Genomic DNA, 19,639 nt, shown 5'->3' with positions numbered 1-19,639 from the left:
AAGAGTGTAGCAACAGTAAGGAAGTAAGAGTTGTCCGGCAGCCAAGCTCCTATATTCATGCTCAAGGATATTCTATATACAGTCTTAAACTAGCAGAACATTCAAGTTAGATTGCTATTCTTAAAAAAAAAAAAATGTGAATATCTATAACTAAAGATCACAGGAGCACAGTTCCTGCTATTTCCAAAAATAAGATTACCGTTTGTTCCCACTGATTCCTTTCTATTGAGGTATAAGTAGCTAAAATAATAAAAACTCAGATTAAGGTAAAAAATGACATTTCATCCAAAATGCTTTTCAAGGTACCATACTTAACACAAAAACCAGTTTCCAGCTTCCTAATTAAGTAAAAGAAATGGTTAGCAAAATTACAGATGGGAAAAATGTCACAGAGCAAACAAAAATTGTTATTCAGCCTTTAAAACACACACACACACACACACACACACACACACACACACACACACACACACACATCTTGCATTGCCTGGCATTGCTAGACAATGAGACTTCAAATACAAATAAGTTTAGGAATTTATGGTCTCGTGGGAGAAGTTAGATATATTTTTCTTGTGAAATTAGCAAGTTTCCTTAACCTAAAATAACAGAATAATTTTTTCACCCAGCCCACTGTCCCTCTAAGCATCCAAGCCTCTGCATTTAAACATTTTTGAAAACCCTATTCAACTCAAACTTCAATCTTTGCTGAAGCCTCCCCCATTCCCTCTGAACACAATTAATACTCCCGCTCTGTTGGCTGGCACAGATTATTCCCTTTCAGCATCAGTCCCATAGGTTAATTTCCAAAATCAAGTCCCAAACTGTCCTTCCCGGTCACCTTACCTCATTTTATCTCTAGCCAGCTCTGGCTACTCAAAAATAAAAAAAATTTTTTGACTCTCTTTCCAGCTCCTAATCTCATAAACTGCTAATGGGTTTTCTTGATTTTGATTAAAATGGTAACAAAACTCTTTTTGGTACAACCTGAAAACCCTTCCATATCTATGTAATTCTTCCTCAAGGTGACTCTGACCAGATTCAACCTGATCCTACAGGCTAATGTCAAACACCACAACACTAATACTTGGTCAAATTATTTTAATTATTTGGGTTGGTGCCTGCTTAGTATTCCACTAGTCCTAAGCTCAAAAGCACACTCCTCGAAAGCACAAAACAGTGTCTTCTTTTTGTGCCTCTACCCCCAATCTAGAGCACAGTCTAGGACAGAGAAGACACATTAATAACTGTGGGATGAATGGCTTGAGTTTCTATGAGATCCAGTGGTTGCCTAATTACATTTCGCAAATGCCAGTTGCAATAGATAGAATTTTCAATATAGGCAGTTAACAGAAACAGAAGATTTCCATTCCTCTGCTATCTTTAGTCAGCCCCACACCCATTCCTGGTTATGCCTTCAACTCTCACCTCACAACTATACTTGACAATAAATTTGGACTCACTCACAAGCCTCCTGTTCTCCCTATTCCCCTCTAAACCTTACTCTCAAAACCCAGTCCCAGCTCCCTTGTGCCCACCATCTGCTTCAGTGAAATTAACTGCTATGAATCTGTCCTGCCCACTCTGTATCCTAATACCTGAAGGAGTGCAAGAAACACTGTGAGTGCTCATTAAATATTTGTTCAGTGAATGAATGAATATCTTAATAAAAGATAGCAGTGAGTTGTGACTGGGACAAAGATAATGGGTCTCTTCTCTGAAAAAGATTTTTCTAGGAAGCAATCACATACCAATCACCAAAGAGGCTTAAAATGCATTAAGAAAGTTTTGATAAAACTTAATTGATATATTAGAGTATCTGCCTGCCCATAACCCCTTCTGGAGAAATTCCTATTTCATTTGCAGGGCAGGTGGCCTACAGGATCTGGGCCATGCCCCTCTCTGTGGCTGGATAATGAGTAAGTACCTGACACAGGAGTCACCCAGTACAGGCGGACAGAGGGCTTACACCCTGTGTGATCTAGCTCCAAAAGATGAGTAGGACCAGCCAGATTTTCTGAGGAATCTGCACTGGAAGATACAGAAAAAGTCATCCTAAACTGCAAAGTCACAATGTGTGAAAACCTAGGTTACCATTATAGAGCTTCATGCATATCAATACTATAAAGGAAAGAATTCAGAGGAAGTTGATCTGGAGAGAAAACAGAATAGACAAATGCACAGAGAGACTTAGAGATGTCATGAGAGAAGAGAGTCCATACAAAAGAAGAGATAGAAAATGAGTGAGGAAAGAGACCAAGGAGAACAAGTAAAGACAAGAAAGTAAAAAGAGGCAGAAATAGTGAATAATGAAGACAATGAGAAAGAAACAGAAGAAAGGCAGAGAAAATAGCCTGGCCAATGCCAGAGCTGCCTCAGTTTCTGTGGCCTGATTCTTCAGGTCTTCCTTCATTCTCATAAAAACTATCTCTATTCTAACAATAATTCCCCTCTCCAAGTCTTTGAGCTAGTTTGAATGAGTTTTCTATTCCTTGTGACCAAACAAAACAAAACAAAAACAAAAACCACCTTGAATGGAACTGGCTTTAAGTTAATTAGAATCAATTACCCCTTTTTCAGCCTTTCAAACTTTTTAAGTTGTTTCAATTAAATACTGAATACAAAAAGGGATATTTATGACATGTGTGTGACAAAACAAACATCTGTGTACCTATCACCCAATATAAAAAATTAAACATTACCAGTTATCTCTGAAGTCACCTATGTGTTCCTCCCCAATATCAATTACTTTTTCATTAAATATTTCCAGAGGGTGAATATGCAATAAGGGAGGGGGAGAAATTTTTTTAACTCCGTAACAACCAAAATATGTCCGGCTTACACAGTAGTGTGTCATTTATTCAGTTTCACATCTTTCATGGACATGATCCTATCATTTTACAAGCCTTATAAACCATAAAGTAGAAAGCTAATAGCCATTTTAACATTCATAAATCACCTAAGGAAAATGTTGGTTTGATTAAACGGGAAAAAAAAAAGAGGCAGCTCACTCAGCCAAGCAGCTCTCCTCAAAATCTTTTCACTTGAGAATATGAACAAGGTAACTCGAGTGTTGCTAAGGATCATGTGTTCTCTTTCGGCAACTGGCCAATTTAAAGGGAGAAGAGAGGTTTCTTCCTCACTTCTGTGGAATATAGAAAGAATGCTTAAGGGATCAATCACTTGTGAGCAAGAAGGGGGATCATCCTCTGGTTCCCGCAATGTTCTAATTTTGGCTTCTGGTGAGTAACTTTCCCTTTACTTCTTTGAAAGCAGAGCAACAAAATGTCACTATGGTGCTAATGCTAAATTATATGGTATGTACATATGACCTGATTGAAAACTATTTTTGAATAGGTACATTTCTTACTAGCTCTGCCTCAAAATTCTGTGAGATAAAAATATAAAATATACATTTAACCCACACAAATAATTCATATGTAGTGGAGATGTCCTACAAAGTTAACTGCAATGTTAATCCATTCATCAATTTTTACATTTAAAAATATTAAAATCATATCCCTAAGTCTCAAACATTGACAGCAGCATACAGCACTTTTCTACATGCCTATTTAATTGAATGTAAATTAATACCAACTTTAAAAATTCACCAATAACAAAATATTATAAATTCAGTTGCCTACAATTTCAACTCAGTTTCAATTCAAATTCAGTTCCACATCCCTAAGGATGCCTACAATTTCAATTTCCTTTACCATATAAATGCTCACCAATGTTGTAAGTCAAAACCCAAATGGAATTTGGAATGGCAAATGGTAGTGGAATGGCAAAAAAGGCAGGTAATAAGAGGGAGGAGAACGCAAAGTCTCTAGATGGCTTCCCCAAATTATATCTATATTTATCTTTATCTATCTATAATAAAATGTGGCTTTTTAAAAATACAGCTACTAAAAATTCATATCAATACTTTCCAAATCCATTGCATACCTTTCCGGCCTTACCTCCTACACTCCTCCCACGCCAACCCTTTATTCCAGGGCAAATCTATTTGCTCACTCATATTTCTGAGTCTTTGTACATACGATTCCCTCTGTCTGGATGTGCTTCTCTCCAGTCTCTGCCTTAAGAGTTCCTATTTATCGCTCGAGGTCCATCTCAAATATCACCTCCTCTGGGAGGACTTCCCTGATATGTCTCTTCCTCCTCTTCCTCCTTCCAAAACTGGCTACTCTTTCTGTAACCACATTCCATTACCATTGTTTACTTGTACAGCTCCACAAATTGAACTGCTTAAAAGTTTTGTCTATTTCTCATTTATACCTCCAGGCTAGGAAAGTACCTGTGTACATATAAGAAAACCAGAGATACCTAATCATAAATAAGTCAATGAATGAGCCTCCTTCTGAACACTGAAAACCAAAAAGCTTAATAAAAAGTGGCTTTGACTAAATGCAATGCAGTGTCCTGGATTAGATCCCGGAGCAGAAAAAGAACATTAATGGAAAAACTGCTGAAATTCAAATAAAGTGTGAAATTTAGTTAACATTAATGCACCAATATTAATCTCTTAGTACTGACAAATACACCACAGCTATGTAACACATCAACACTAAGGGAAATCAGGTGAACAGTATACAGGAACTCCATGCATTATTTTTGCGGCTTTCCTACAAATCTAAAATTATTCCAAAACAAAAAGCTTACTAAAAAACTTTTAAGTAGTCTAGAAAAAGTTGAAAGAACTACAAATACCAATGAGAACATGAATGTGGATTTTAATTGCAACCATAATAACAAAAATAAAAGAATAAGAAATACACTTCTCTTCTTAGAAGTAGAGAAAGGAAGGAAATTATTTTTAATAATCTGAAATGAACCAAAATATGTCAGGATTTATTAATGTTGCAAAATGGTGAAAAGATTTACATCATTAAACTGAAGTAGTTCAATTTTTATTTTCAGAAATACATAACTCAATATTGAAATAACCTGCGTAGAAAAGTTAAGACTGTGCTATCATATCCCATACATCAGAACTACATTATCTACATAAATCATTATAGTATTTATATCATTACTTCAAACAGAGCCCTGTTTTGAAGTAATGATTCCCATGTTCTAACTGCAGGAGATAGAGGGGGAAATGTTCTATTAAAGGTATCTCATTCTAAAACAATCCTCCTATAATTTATAGTAATTTGTAAAATATAACTTCCAAGGTCCTGGGCAAAATTCATTTCCACATTAGCTCAAGAGCAGTGACTAAAGAGGAGTTTTGCTGTTTCTCAACTGATTTTAAAATATTTTAAACTTAATAATTCTAAAATCATACTGGTAAGTTCCAAGATCATATCATAATATACAACACTATCCATTAAATGAAAACATAAAAACTAGGGATATCAATACATGGCTAAAACAGAAATCCAAATACAACGTAACATTTTCGTTAGTTCTTAGAATTCACTGGAATACTATTTTAGTTTTCAAATCCAACTTGAAAGGATAAACGAAATTTTGAGTATTTGACCCAGTGTAAATAGGTTGCACAATCAACCACTACAGGAAGATTAATTACAATATGACAAGAATCCAGCTACCTTGCTAATTTTAAAGAGGTCTGATTTAAATGGTCCCTAAATCACCAGTGTAATAAGTGTTAACAGCAGGCCACATGAATAAAAGCAGGAGATACAAGAACAATTTAAATATACAAATAGTGTAAAACCCTGGTGAGAGATGCCTGACATGCCAGCTGTAGATTTACATGAGCAGCTAGAAAAAATTTAGAATACTATCTACTTTTAAGTTAAGCAACAAAAACTTTTTGAGATGTAAAATACTAACATCATCCAAAAAACTAAGACTTTTGTATGAATGTTAAAACATTTACCCATTCGAGAATTAGACTGGTGACTATAGCAGCAAAATAGTAATGGAACAATGGATACAATAACATCTCAGCTAATCCTTAACAGTCTTAAATTTTAAGTATCTTCCAAGTCTAACTTAGAAATCAAAGGAAATTCATGTCTAAAGACTATATCCGGGAATTCCCTGGCGGTCCAGTGGTTAGGACTCCGTGCTTTCACTGCCGAGGGCCTGGGTTCAAGCCCTGGTTGGGGAACTAAGATCCTGCAAGTCATGCGGTGCAGCCAAAAAGGAAAAGGAAGAAAAAAAAAAAAAAGACTATAACCTCCTGAAAATTGTTTCTAAGATCACCTAGGCCATTATTCAGGTACAAGTCAAACAAATTTGGTCTTTTTGGTATCTTTTGTTTGCTTGGTTCTTAACAGATATGTTCATTTCTGTTACCACTTAATAGCAAAACATCGAAAATAGTATATTTCATTTACATACAGCATTGCACCAAAACTAGAACAATTAAACAGTGATCCTAACACAATGTTATTCAGTTCAAGCAGCCTGAATTACAGAAACGATATACGTGATTGCCAAGGAGGTAAAAGGATAGCCTGGATAGATAAAGGCCTAAAGATAACTCTAACTTGCTCAGCACTGATAAAGGATTGTACCAAAATGAAGATAATTAAAATTGGTGGAGAAATCAAATACTAGAAGAACTTCTTTATATTCTCTTGAACATTTACATATGGGTACTTCGTGAATTTATGTCTTTCAGGTTTTTAACTTCAGTTTTTAACTATCTTCCTAAACAGGTTTATTAAGTTAAACTACTTTCAATCAAACTCAAGAACAAGAGAAATAATAACACAAAAAGAGCCCTCTTTATAACTTGCTAAAATATTCCATCTAGTTGATAACATTAACTTCACAGACAAGGGACCCCTGAGGTCAGACCTCATTGTACAGAAAAAGGAAAATGAAGCTCAGAAATTAGGACTGCTCTCCCAGTTTTCAGTCTCTGCTCTTTGCCCTACATTACATGGTATCTCCTATTTCTGAATTGAGTTACTAGTTCAAATAGATGGATTTTATTAGTGCTAGTCTACTGTATTCTGTTGACTACAAAACAAATTTTAAAACAAATTTCAGTAATCTGAACAAATTTAGTGTCCACTGCTCTAGACAATTCTTATGAGACCCACGTTTAAATTTTTTGGTCTTTACTGCTAATATTCTAGCTCTTGAATACTTAAAGCATCTTTTCCTCCCCATTTCCCCCGACAAGCCCCACCCCGCAATAAAACAAAACTAAACAGGAGAAGACACAGCATGGATAACTAAAAGCTATGAGCAATCTCTTTGCCAAATGTTTTTACCTACTCCCTAACAAAAACCTCTAAGCAAGGTTATTAACAAGGAGCAAAATGGTCCATTTTACCTCTTCCCTTAGCTCTGGACAATTTTCTGGTGCTCATAAAAATAATAGGGCGGAAAATTAACCAGAAAAAAGCAGGGACAATGAAGCATAGACCCTGAACTGATTATATGCATTTAAGAAAATTAATTCCTGAATTAAAATCGAAGGTAATTAAAATCAGGTGACATTAACTATTCTGAGTTGGATGCATTGATAATGGGAGTTTAAAATCCTGCACCTACCTCAAGTTGAATTTAATTACATCTCCCAACCATACAAAATGACAACTTAATATTGAGAATTAGCAGGCATGCTCTTGTGAATTAAAGAAAAACTAAAGCAATGATATGTTTAGTTCTTCAATATTTCCATCTCATTCCATTATTTTCAACTTATATTCAGTGAGTGTCTACTAGGTGGTAGGCACTGTCATCTATTAAACATTAACTTTCTAGCCATGCCTTTTTAATTGAGAACTTGACCCACCTAGTCCCTGAAAGGGTCAGCCTTATGAAACTCATGATACCCCACAGCCCTGCCATATTCCACCAGAGATGACTAGACTGCAGTAGGCACCTGACAAGGATGGGCCAATCTGATATTCTTTCCCAGGAACCTGGAATGCGAATCCTGGGAACCTGAGTCAGATGACATGAAGTGCCTGAACTACCAGGTTAGGCAGTGTGAGAGCCAGAGGTATGAGAGTAAGTCAAAGTTGAAGACTGGGGGAAGGGGAGTAGGGGCAAAGAAGTCCTGTGAGCAGAGAAAGCTGTTCTGAAAAGGTGACTTACCAACAAAGCAGAGCAAGTGACCAGTCTACTCTAGGAGAAATGGGGGGAGGGGACATGTATTACATTCCATGTGCATGCAACCTGGTTGTATTGCGTTTCTTATCTATCCTTGTCTGATTCCTATGAAGGCGCCTACCGTGTCCTTTCAACAAAGCCTTCCTTGACTGGAAGAAGTATGAATTTCTATCCTTTCAGGCAAAACACCTTAGCATTATCTTAGGTGCTGCAGCAGATATAAAGATAAGAAATACCTAGTTCTCTTGGCCCTCAAGGACCATATATAGTTAGGAGCTACTAAGTATACAATAACCATAATATATGGTAAACAGTAAGCATAAAAGTACTATGAGATTTCAAAAAGAGGAACAGATCATATCCAATTCAGAACATCAAAAAGGCTTCATGGAGGAAAGGGAACTAAAATAGAAATAATAATAGATGGACCTTGGGATATTTTTTAAATGTATTTACTAAGAAAAATAAAATGTCAGAATCCTAAGTCAGTCAACAACAAAAAAATTAATTTTACTGGCCCATGAAATACAAAAATCTGGTGACAACTGAGTCATAGAACTTGGCAACTGACTGGTTATATGGATGAGAGCAAGCCAGGAGTTAAAAAAACGAGTTCAGTTTTCAGTGTAGATGATTTTGAGAATGACAATGCCGGAACAGAAAAGTTCACAACAGGTGGATTTGGGGGAGAGAAGTGAGGAGGGGAGGCAAGTTCTGTACTGGATATATTGACTTGAGGCAAGTGTCACTGGGGGAACTGGAGAAAGGGGAGCCATCTCAAGCACAGAACACAGTTTTCTCAAAAATTCCAAGGAAAAAACTTTTAGAGAAAAGACGTAAAAGACTTTTCACAACGTCTAGGTTTTTTCTTTTTCATCTGAATGTTCCATTTTTGCCCAGCTACTGATTTTCCTGGTCCAAAGATGAGGGACGTTTAAGGAGGTTTGCAGTACCATGGAAGAAGAACTTGATGAAAAATATGGCTCTTCTCTCCAGAAAAACACACTGTAACCACAAATTTTGCTAAAAATTTTAGTAAGTTCATGGATCTTCTGAAGCCCTAAGGGTACACACACCCCAGGTTGTTTTTTTTTAAAAAAAAAGGCATGATGTGGAAGAAACTGTGAAAGAAGAGACAGGGTTCAGAAAAAAGAGGACATATCTGTAGAGACTCATCCACTCCCTTTTCCTTTCCAAGCAACTAGAGGATGAAGCAGCTCAGCACCACGGGGGAGGGATAAAGAGCACAGTGCTTGAGGTTCTACCTAACTTCTCTAAGAACGAACTACTTTTATCAGAGACCACTGCTCCAAAACTAAAAGACTTTTTGTAATAGTGCAAATACATTCAATAGGCTAAAATTTTTAAAGAAACACAGTTGCAGCCCTGATTAAAAAGTTACACGTCCTGTCAAATCTACTACGTACTAAGCACCCAACTCTATGGTCATCCCTGTACTTACTACATAATTAGCATACTCAGGCAAAATTACAATACTATAATTCCTGAAAAGGATACCACACTTTCAGACTGCAGAAGTGATGAATGCAAATAAAAGACACAAAGACTAATAAGTGCTTATAAGAAACAAACCTATTTTTGCACTGTGAATTTCTATTTTTTATGCCAGTTTCTTTTGCCCAGGCACGAGATGCATCCCCACAAGAAATCTAATAATTGTCCAGGAATCTCAAGCCAAATAAATAGCAAACATTATAAAGAATATCATCTTATGACAATATAATAGCCTATTTATCAAAGGACAGTCTGATTTTCAATAACAAGCATATTCGGCCAGTAACATGCAGATATTTAAATGTAAATAATCAAATATAAAATATAGGGCTTAAGTGAATTAGATGATTCCAATTCTCTGCATGTAACTTAATTTTTGCCATACCACTACCAGCAAAATCCTAAAGAACAAAGCATTAACCTCATTTTGTATAACAATGTTTTCTCAAGATCTGCTAAGGGAAACTATCAAGAAATGGATAGATAGAGATAGCACAGGAGTAGATCATTCAATAACTTACAAAACTAAACGATAATATTTAATTCCTTTTACCACAAACAGTTATATTAAAATTCCTTGAAGATCTTTGAAAAGGGTACATTAATATTTGAAAAATAATCAAATATCTGTCTGAAACACCCTTGAAAAAAGTAGCTAAAATGATAAGTTTTCCAAACATCACTGTAATGATAGAAGTCACCATTTAGTGAATATTTATCTGCTAAGTATTTTACATACATTATCTCATTTGATCTTCTGAAATAAGCATCACATCCCCACTTTATATATGTGAAAATTAAGACTCATATGTTTAAGTTACATGCTCTGGGTCTCACAGCTAGTAAATGGAAGTGGGAATTGAATTCAGTTTTATGAGACTCCAAAAGCAGTACTCTCATGCAGTATCCCAGTGATACCCAACTTTGGTCACATCACGTCGCATGCTGAAAATGGTAATACTTGTAAAGCTTACTGAGGTAAGCTGGGGGGACTTGGTGAAAATAATACATATTTTCTTTATATTATAAAATTATGACATGAAAAATAAAATACAAAATATTACAGATGATATTAAATGCTAATTGGTATAAACCTTCCAAATCAAATATTTTCAATTGCCAAATTCAGAGTTTACTGATGGAATCATACCAAAAATGTTCAAATATCATTCCAACTGCAGTAAAATTTTGGAAAGTTAATCATAAAATGATTTAAAAATCATAAAATCATAAAAATGATTTAAAATTTCAAAACATTTGCAAACAGCACACTGTATGCCTTCCTATGCACTACACTCTGGTTAGGAAGCCCTGCATAACATAATTTTATTTTTCTGTAGAATATTATGATTAAACACTAATTTGGTATATCAAGAGCTTCTCAATAACACATCTAAAAGAAATTTAAACCAAAGGTAACCAAAGAATTATAATACTGCATTCTTCCTTAACTAATCTGAATTTCTATAGTACCTTTAATCTGTAACATTCATTTTGATATAATAATAACAATGATGGCTAATATTCATTATACTAATATTTTGTGCCAGACTGTGTTCTACTTCACATTATTATCATATTTAATCCTCAGAGCAATCCTATTAAGTACCTCTGTTTTCTCCATTTTAAAGATGAGGAAACTGAGGCAGAGAGAAATTGAGTAAACAACTTTCCAAGGTTACAGTTGGTAATTGGAAATTAGAATTTGAAACAGTCTGACTTCAGAGCCCATGTTGTTAATCACTATGCTAAATTACATCCCCGCAAGGAAGGAAATACAGTAATATTTAAAGAACACCTATTATGTGCCAGGAAACCCAAAAGTAAGTAAATAGATCTCAACTTAGACCAAGTTTGATAGTTTTACAGTGATGAAGTAAAAATGACTTGCATGTACATCAAAGGAGGTATTCTACAGCAAAAAGAAAATTATTTGTATACAGTGATGGGTGCATTTTGCTTACAGAAATAGCAAGGAAGATAACTTTAATTTCATAAGTGTCTTATGTTATGGTTCAAGCAAGAACATCTCTCTCTGCCACCTATTTGAATTTGTTGATTTAACTTGCTCAAGAATATTAAAAAATCTTACTTAAAATAATGAAATTGATGGAAAGTAAAAGCAAATGTTTTTACTTACTGCTTTTGAAGTTCCCTAAGTGATCATGTGTTTAATTTTGTTTTTAATTAAATGCACTATTTATAAAGTCCTGTATCACAATAGGCTAATGTCCTGAGGGGATCTCTAATGATGAATGTAAATCAAAATAACCACAGAAGATGAAAATACACCTTTACTTTCATAACTAATCGATCAATAGAGACAATGCTAATGCCTTGAGTATTATGGTTTATATCAAACATCTGAAAGGCCCCAAGGAGCAATGTCCAACATTAGCTGGCACATGCTGGTTAACAGTATATATTTAAGAAGCACCTACTATGTACCAGGGACCACGCTCATTCACAAATGATACTGTTATATGGAGAGTGGCAGTCTAGAATTTCAATTTTATTTCATACGTTCTGTAAGATCGGGTATTCAAACTGAAAGCTCATGCTCCAATGCATAACTTTCCCTCTTTATCCAAAAAGCTGTTACCAGGGCTTCTGCAATCTACAAACCATCAAACATGTTAACATGAAAAGACTAGCATGGCCACCCAGAACACCCTGGAGTACAAAATAAACCCTGGGTTATGGTGGTGCATTGTGTCCTTTGGAGCTTTACACCATAAAAATTTGGCACTTCTCCTAAAGCAACTTCTTTTTCCCAAAAATCACTTGTTTTAAAAAGTAAAGTTATATTGCTTACAGAAACCATTACTCCTATTTAGTCTTCCCTAACAGATCCCTAGAAAATACTAAAGGTGAAGAAATGTGGCTTGATCTTTTGGTAAGCTGATGCCAGGGTACTTTATGTGATTTACTGAGCCTGTAGAAACCAGTCTCTCAAAAATTCTAAAACTAACCATGCTGAGTAAAATGCATCTGACTGTACATAAAAGCTACTTAAAACAAATGTCAGGTAAAATAAAAGTAATTCCTGAAGCCAATATTTAAAAAAAAAAAAAAGAACAGCTCACCAGAAATCTGTCCCTGTCACACCTTTTACAGTAAATATGTCCAATATTTATCTTATCCTAAAATAACTGCAGTCCCACTGCACAACATCCCTAGCAACTATTCAGCAACTCCCACTGTGTAATCTATTATCATCACATCTTATGCCACAAACCCCAAACCAGCAAGTCCTTAAATCTCCTCAGCTCATACAACCTCCCACTTTATAAAAACAAGGAAAGGAGTTATAAAACCTTAAGAGAATAAAAATAATAGAAAAAGGGGGATAAGTACACAGAGCTTCTGCACCCAAACTCTTTTCCTTTATACCTGATAACTTGTCATTTATCTCAACCACACACCTTCCTGGATAACCCAGAGTTCCTCCACCTTACCGATAGTTCAAAATGCCCACTCTCTAATAAATGACAAGGTCCTATGTGACCACTCTGTCCCTGCCCCCTCTCTATTTATATTAATTATTCAAGCCTCCTAACTCTAACCTGTCATAAAGTACCACCACGCTCCAAACTCACAAGCCATTATACAAGCCCAACACACTCTCCCGTCCTCGCTACCAACTCACTCCAACCCCTCCCTTGCAAAACCTTCCCTAACATCAGCTCTTCCTTTATGAGCTTTTCCCATATTCCTAATACAGTCTCAATGTCCTACTGGACCACACTTCCAAGCTCTCTTCGCTGAACCCAGTTCCAGCATGGAGGCACACCCTCTCTCCAGCCTAATTCCTACCACCCCAAAACCCCACCCCCCTCATCACGCCCTCCGGCCTCAGCCACCAACCCCCCACACCCCGCCCCACGTCCGTCACGCCCTCCAGATTCTTTGGGGTCCTCTCCTCCGGCCCGGCCTGATGCCCCCGCCCAGGACTCCCAAGTGCCTGGGCCCTCGGGAACACCCCGCCAGCCCCGCCCCTAGCCCCTCACCGAGTAGCAGCAGCTTCACTTCTTTGGCCGCTTTCTCCCCGTCCTCCCGCAAGTTGCGGTCGATCATCTTGCTTCGCTCCACCGCCGCCTTGTCTTCGGCGCTCAAAGTGCAGCCCATGGCGGCGGAGGGAGAGGGGACCAGGCCCGGGCTCACTCACACACCGCGGAGACGGCGGCTGGGCCGGCGGGGACAGCGTCTACTGTTGGGCGGCGGCCCTCTCCGTCAGCTCCCTGAGCGCCCAGAGGAACCGGATATCCGGCGTTTTACGACACTTCCGGCAACGCCCGCGGCCGTTACTTCTCGGCCCAGTCTAGCTAGGGTAAAGGAGGAACAACCGGGAGCGGGAGAACGAAGAGAGGAACGAGGAGGTCAAGCGGTCGTTCTGTGGTGTAGGGCTGCCCTGTCGAGCTCGCCGGGCGCCGCTCGACCTTAGTCCCCTTTCACCTTTTCGGCTGCCTTATTTGGATAAGTGTGGAAAAAGCAGGGACTGGCTTCTCCGGCTCAAGACACCCTCCCGAGGTCACACAGGCGGCTTCAGATTGGCGTGGGGGATGGGAATTCCCAAATAAAAGGCCGCAGCCCACACGGGAATCTCTGCTGGGAATTTCTCACTGGCCAGAAAACCCAGTTGGACCCTGGCTGTGGAGGTCCGGGGCCTCTGCCCAAGTGTAGGACACTTTCTCGGCCGGAGTTGTCTCAGCCAGATCTATAGGATGAGAATTACTGAGTCTGGGCTCTGGCCACGCTCCACATCTGAAATAAGTAAGACCGACCATGCCTGGGACTTTATCGATCCCTTTCTGCCCTCTCCTCTGGCCCACCGCCTCCTGCTCTCAAAATGTACCCAGTGAACTTGAGAGTTGCCCAGCTACTACGTTGGTAAAGGGTCACTTGAAATCGCTAACAGATCTTACTTTACTTGAAAGGTAAGAATGTAGTTTCTCCATAAAATTTCCATGCTGTCTTTCCCCAACATAAGCCAGTTTTAGCGCTCACATACCGTCCTGCGTTAAGGGCTTAGGACTTCTACCAGGATTAGTCAACCAAAGTTCCACACCCTAAAACAAACCAGTGCATCCTGTGAATCTCCTATTAAAATTACCTATTGTGGTACCACATGAAAAGGGAAGTTCCGGTAAAATTTGCCTCTCAGCCATAACATCACCTGAAAGTTGATAAATCCCCTATAAAAGCCCCAGACTGATAGCCTTTTTACTCATAATCCTGGATACTACAGTGAAAGTAGCCCTAAATTACCTTTACTTCCAAATGGCCCCACAAATACTCTCACCATATATTCTAGGGAGGGGAACTCTTGTAGCCCCCAAAGCCTTTCCCTACGATTAAATATTATCTCCCCAATAGAACCTAAACCTTAGAATATACGGTCCAAACAGAAAGGCCTATATGGTGATTGATGATCATTAGAGGAATTTCTTGAGAGCCACCTTAAACAGCCTCATCCACCATAATTTATTATTGCCAGTTCTTCAAAGTTCGAAGTCTCCTACTCTTTTCCAAGTGACCATTAGAATAAAAGGGACTGCTTTCCCATAATCAATACTTATGGGGAAAAAGGGCAAGAGGAAAGGGAAGAAAAACCAATATTTATTGAGTACCTATTTGCCAGGTATGGCTAGGTGCTTCCATGTGTCATCTCTTTTATTCCTCACAACAACCCTGTGAGGTAGGTTAATATTATCCCCATTTTTACAGATGAGGAAATAGGCTCAGAGAAATTAAGCATCTTTCCCAAGTTCACACAGTGAGTAAGTAGATCTGACTCCAAATTCACTCCTTTTCTACCATGCTACTATAAGGTGTTACCTGGGAGACCTGACAACAGAAGGTTTTCATCTAGGATTGAGAGTTACCCCAACACCACCAGGGTGCGGGGAAAAAAATAACTTGAGAGCACAGTTTTCTCAACCTGTTGATTTCTTCAGTGGATTTAGAGGTCAAATTTTGTCCAGGAATGGCTTTCACAGCTAAGAATTACATATGGAACTTTACCAAGTGATCCTGGTGATTAGAAAACCCCTGGAAGGTGGTCATGACAAATTGTTGGGAAAGTTCTCAGCATAATAGAAGAGAAAATTTTTATTTCCTTCATGATCCACTCCGGGAAATATAAATGGCAAATGAACCAGCATATGTCAAATTCTGTAATAAACACCAGTGAGATCACAGTGTCAGGAAACTTCAGCCTGAATTAGCCATATTCTTGTACTTAAGATTTTCTCCTTTGATACATGTGAAGGAAAAGTTGGAGGGCAAAGTCAAACAAAAAGGCAAAATAAGTTAACAAAATGGCTGCCAGGCAGTGTTTAATGTCCCCCCCTCCCCCTCCCCACCTGCACTCATCTTTCCTAGCGCCACTGGGCTCACACTGCCACCTGCTGGCAATGTTTAGGGTCTGCTAGCTCATCAGTGGTGTTTGGAAGAAGTTTTCCCCCTATCTAGGAATGAGATTCCTCCCTCACGAATTTATCTTTAAAAGGAGGAGAGAGAGGAGAAGAACATGCATTTCAATCGCAAAAGACTCTCCTCGGTGTATATATTATCTAAGGGATTTCCTCAATGTAATAAGCACTGGACTAGAGTAAGTCTAGTGGTAGGAAGACAGAAACCTGGAAAATTTCCTAGATCTGAGGAGGAGAAGCTGCCCAGTTTCGTGTAATAAATTATTTTCTTCAACTAGAGTTTCCTCTACAGCCCCCATACTTTTCAATCTGCAGGAAGCCTCCATATAGGCATCTTGCTGCAATAGGCTGAACTCTCAGAAGTTAGAACCAGGAACATATTCCTCAATATATTTCTCTTAACACATTCCATAGTGCTTTACCATATGTAAATGCTCTGTCAAAATACAAGGTACCTGATCAAATTAGACTGTGAACTCCTCGAAGGCAGTGACTCCAAATCCTCTGTGTGAGTCCCAGAGAATAGGGTATTCAACTATCATGCACTGAGTTGAACTGAAGGAGTCAATGTTGATATCAGCATAACTTTTTATAATAAAAATTATTTATTAACTGTTCAGAGGGGAAACTATCCCACTCCCACCAAGCCATCTTCCTCTTTGATGCTCATTTAAGCCAGGAATTTGTTCAAATACAGATCACACCACCATGTGGTCCTGCCTCAGCTCTCTAATGTGACCTGATTGAATTGAGGGAAGTGGACGGACAGGTAGTCCCAGATGGGTGTCCTGTCCAGTTTGTGATTATTCCCCCTCCCTTGAATATACCACCACCAAGACCACCCAACACAGTTCCTACAGTCTCAATCAGTGAACAGCTGAGCCCAACTCCCGTGCCCTCTCTCCAACCCAGGGCTGCAGATAGGAGAGAGATTTAAGTCTTTGTCACTGAAGCTAATTTTGAGAGCGATGAATGGGAGTAGGGAGGCATTTAATGAACCATGGAAACCCCACCTTTCCCATTCCCAACCTTAGTCTCTTGTACCCGATTGTCCAGAGGGCTGGCGATGGGTCACTGCCATGAGGAGAGAGATCAGGGAGGCCAGCTCTGGAAAAAAAAGATTTACAGTATTATTGGTCTGGGTTATTACAGGCCTCTCTGTATCCAACCACCTTAGCGATTCAAATGCTAACCCCCACCTTCAGCCATCCAACCCCCAATCTTTCCACTTCTTCATCCTAAAAGACAAAGAGAAAAACCATCCTGCTTTATTCTTGCCTCTGCTAAGATCAAGCCCCAAACTTGATCTCCCATGTCCAAAAGAGAAACTGAAAAATACAACAGAACAGCTGTTCCTGGAGGGTGGGAGAGAGAGAGCTGCAGTCAGCTTTCCTCTCTTCTACTCTGTGTGCCCTGATTGCTACTTCCCCTTGCTTGGCCAAACTCAAGAAAGGAATATACCCAGCTGGTCCTCTCACTTTAAGGAAATCTCAGGTTTAAAACTAGAAAAAAAAATCTATTAACTCAAAGGAAACACTTGGCTGTAATTTAGTTGTTTTTAAACCTAGCAAGGAAATGAGAAGACATGGGTCATTTTCTTACCTTGCTTGAGTGCAATTTCTGCCCTGGACAATTACACTGAAAAATGAAAGATCCTAAAGAGTCCCCAGAATAACTCCAAGCCTGGTCTGCTGCCCTATATCTTCCAACTCCTACCCTTAGGGTTTCCCTGCTTCCTGAGTCATGGAAAGTTCTTTGGTTGAGAGGCATCATCTCACCTTTTTGACCCTTTAATCTCATCACCATCTCACCAGGTTCCCTCCCCCAGTAGTCAAGGCTCACAGCCACGTCCAAGGCTTTTGCCACATATCCATCCAGTTGGCTCTGTTCCTAACCCAGAAAACACTAAGCGAAAGCTGTGTGCAGAGACCCCAGCCCCAGCTAGCTGGGAAAAGGTGATCCCACAAGGAGTTCCTTGCGGTCATAACCGGCCCCCAGCCCCATCTCCCTCCAAGTGTCCAGCAGCCCATCAGGACTCCAGTCGTGGTGAGGGGGCAGGACGGAGGTAGCTGTCCGACATGATGATGTCGCTGGTGAGTTGTTGCTCCAGGAACTCAGAGGTCTCCTCAGCTATCTGGCCTGGGATTCGAAAGTCAACAGCAGGTGGCTCCTGCTTGGGGCTGGGTACAGGTCGGGAAACCCAGGACTCCGTGGGACAGCCAGTGCCCTGAAGAAACTGCAGGAAGTTCTCCTCAATGGAGCCCTCCCGGCTAGGCAGCCTCAGCTCCTCCTCCGGCGCCTGCTTGAAGAAGCAGACAAACTGCTTGCTGAGCTCCCCCCGGATCTGCCGATTGAGACATCCATAGAAGAAAGGGTTGGAAGTGAAGCAGAAGTAGCCAATCCAGGTCACCACATTCTCCACCTGCCCAGTCAAAATGGGCTGAGCACTCAGGGCGACGTAGAGGTGAAAAGAAAAGTAGGGCAACCAACAGAGCAGGAACTGCCCCCCTACAGCCAGGAGGACCACTGCTGCCTTCCCTCCCCCAAACGTCCGGTGCGGGGTGGTCTGGGGGGCCCCCGAGCTGGTGACCATGGTGGAGCGGCTGCTGAGAGACTCGGAGCGTTGCCGGGGGGTCTCCATCCACGTGGGCAGCGGTCCGTGCTGCATGGCAGCCACTCGGGCTACTCGGAACATGCTGCAGTAGACCACTAGGATGAGGAGCAGGGGCAACAAGAAGTAAAGGACAGCAAAGACCACCACAAAAAGCTGGCAGTAGGCACCGTGGCTCCATTGGAGTGAGCAGCCTGGGGGAACACTGGGAGCTCCCTCCTCCAGGGAGACCCTTCCCAACACTGGCACAGAAGCCATGGCCAAGGCCTTTACCCACACACCCACCAGAACAGAGGCCACCAGCCGCAGCGTCATGCGCACCTCGTAGCGCATGGGGTGGACCACATAATAGTAGCGCTCCACGTTGATGGCCGACACCGAGAGAATGGCCAGGCTAACAAAGCATACGCTCAGGAACAAGTAGAGGCGGCAGGCAACCTCCCCAAAGAGGTCATGGTCAAAGAGGGCGGAGCTGGAGAGCATGGCCAGGGGCATGAGGGTCAGGGCAGCCAGCAGGTCCACCAGGCAGAGGTGGAAGACAAAGACAAATTTTCGAAGGGCGGGTGTCTTGGCGATAACAGCCATCACAGCAGCATTGCCAGCCACAGCGGTCAAGTCCAGCAGGAGCATGAAGAAGAGGGCCACAGATTCTGAGGCCACGTCCCGCAGCCCTACCTCCGGGACCCCACTGGCAGTAGAGGGACCTGGGGTTTGAGGGACCCTCCCCAGAATGGAAGAGTTCCCTGATGACGGGGGGATGGGGGAGGACTCCATGGGGCCGAAAGAGGACACCCAGGGCACCTCCTGTCACAGGCCCATCCCCCATCCTAGTCCAGTGACCCTGGGATGGCAAGCCCAGGCCCAGGCTTCCCAATTTTGTGTGTGCGGGTTGGGGTGGGGAGAGAGCGCCTCCTGCTGGAGCCTCTCGGGCAGGCTCTTGTTGCCAGCCCTCAAGGCCGGGGACTGAGGGCTCAGGAGGCAGCTCCGGGTCCACCTTGGTGACTGCAAGGAAGCAGGAGCGTGAGAGATG

The 19,639-nt window shown here is 40.6% G+C and overlaps 2 protein-coding genes across 3 annotated transcripts in view; both read right to left on the bottom strand.

Annotated features, from left to right (window-relative positions):
• The window catches only part of GNAI3 (G protein subunit alpha i3), a 37,156-nt gene extending 23,329 nt beyond the window's left edge, over positions 1–13,827 (bottom strand). Inside the window, exon 1 of the mRNA XM_036844530.1 lies at positions 13,575–13,827. Within this exon, the coding sequence (XP_036700425.1) occupies positions 13,575–13,692 (118 nt within the window). The 5' untranslated portion in view covers positions 13,693–13,827. The remainder of the gene's footprint in view (positions 1–13,574) is intronic.
• Positions 13,828–15,265: 1,438 nt separating this feature from the next.
• GPR61 (G protein-coupled receptor 61) lies at positions 15,266–19,494 on the bottom strand. 2 transcript variants are annotated; one of them, XM_036844511.1, is made up of 2 exons: positions 17,601–19,494; positions 15,266–17,105 (listed from the first exon to the last, which is right to left on the bottom strand). In XM_036844511.1, the coding sequence occupies exon 1, from the start codon at positions 19,381–19,383 to the stop codon at positions 18,028–18,030; it is 1,356 nt and encodes a 451-aa protein (XP_036700406.1). In that variant the 5' UTR covers positions 19,384–19,494; the 3' UTR covers positions 15,266–17,105; positions 17,601–18,027. The 2 variants fall into 2 exon arrangements, with proteins under 2 accessions (XP_036700406.1, XP_036700412.1); XM_036844517.1 differs by having other exon boundaries at positions 17,777–19,494.
• Positions 19,495–19,639: the final 145 nt, after the last annotated feature.

The sequence above is a fragment of the Balaenoptera musculus genome, chromosome 1, assembly GCF_009873245.2.
Source record: "Balaenoptera musculus isolate JJ_BM4_2016_0621 chromosome 1, mBalMus1.pri.v3, whole genome shotgun sequence".
In the NCBI taxonomy this organism is placed as follows: Eukaryota; Metazoa; Chordata; class Mammalia; order Artiodactyla; family Balaenopteridae; genus Balaenoptera; species Balaenoptera musculus.
Note: the sequence above shows the minus strand (reverse complement) of the source record. Positions and strands in the feature narration are given on the sequence as shown.

Bases quoted from the DNA above. Each gene is read 5' to 3' on its own strand.
- GPR61 (XM_036844511.1), bottom strand. From the start codon at position 19,383: ATGGAGTCCTCCCCCATCCCCCCGTCATCAGGGAACTCTTCCATTCTG.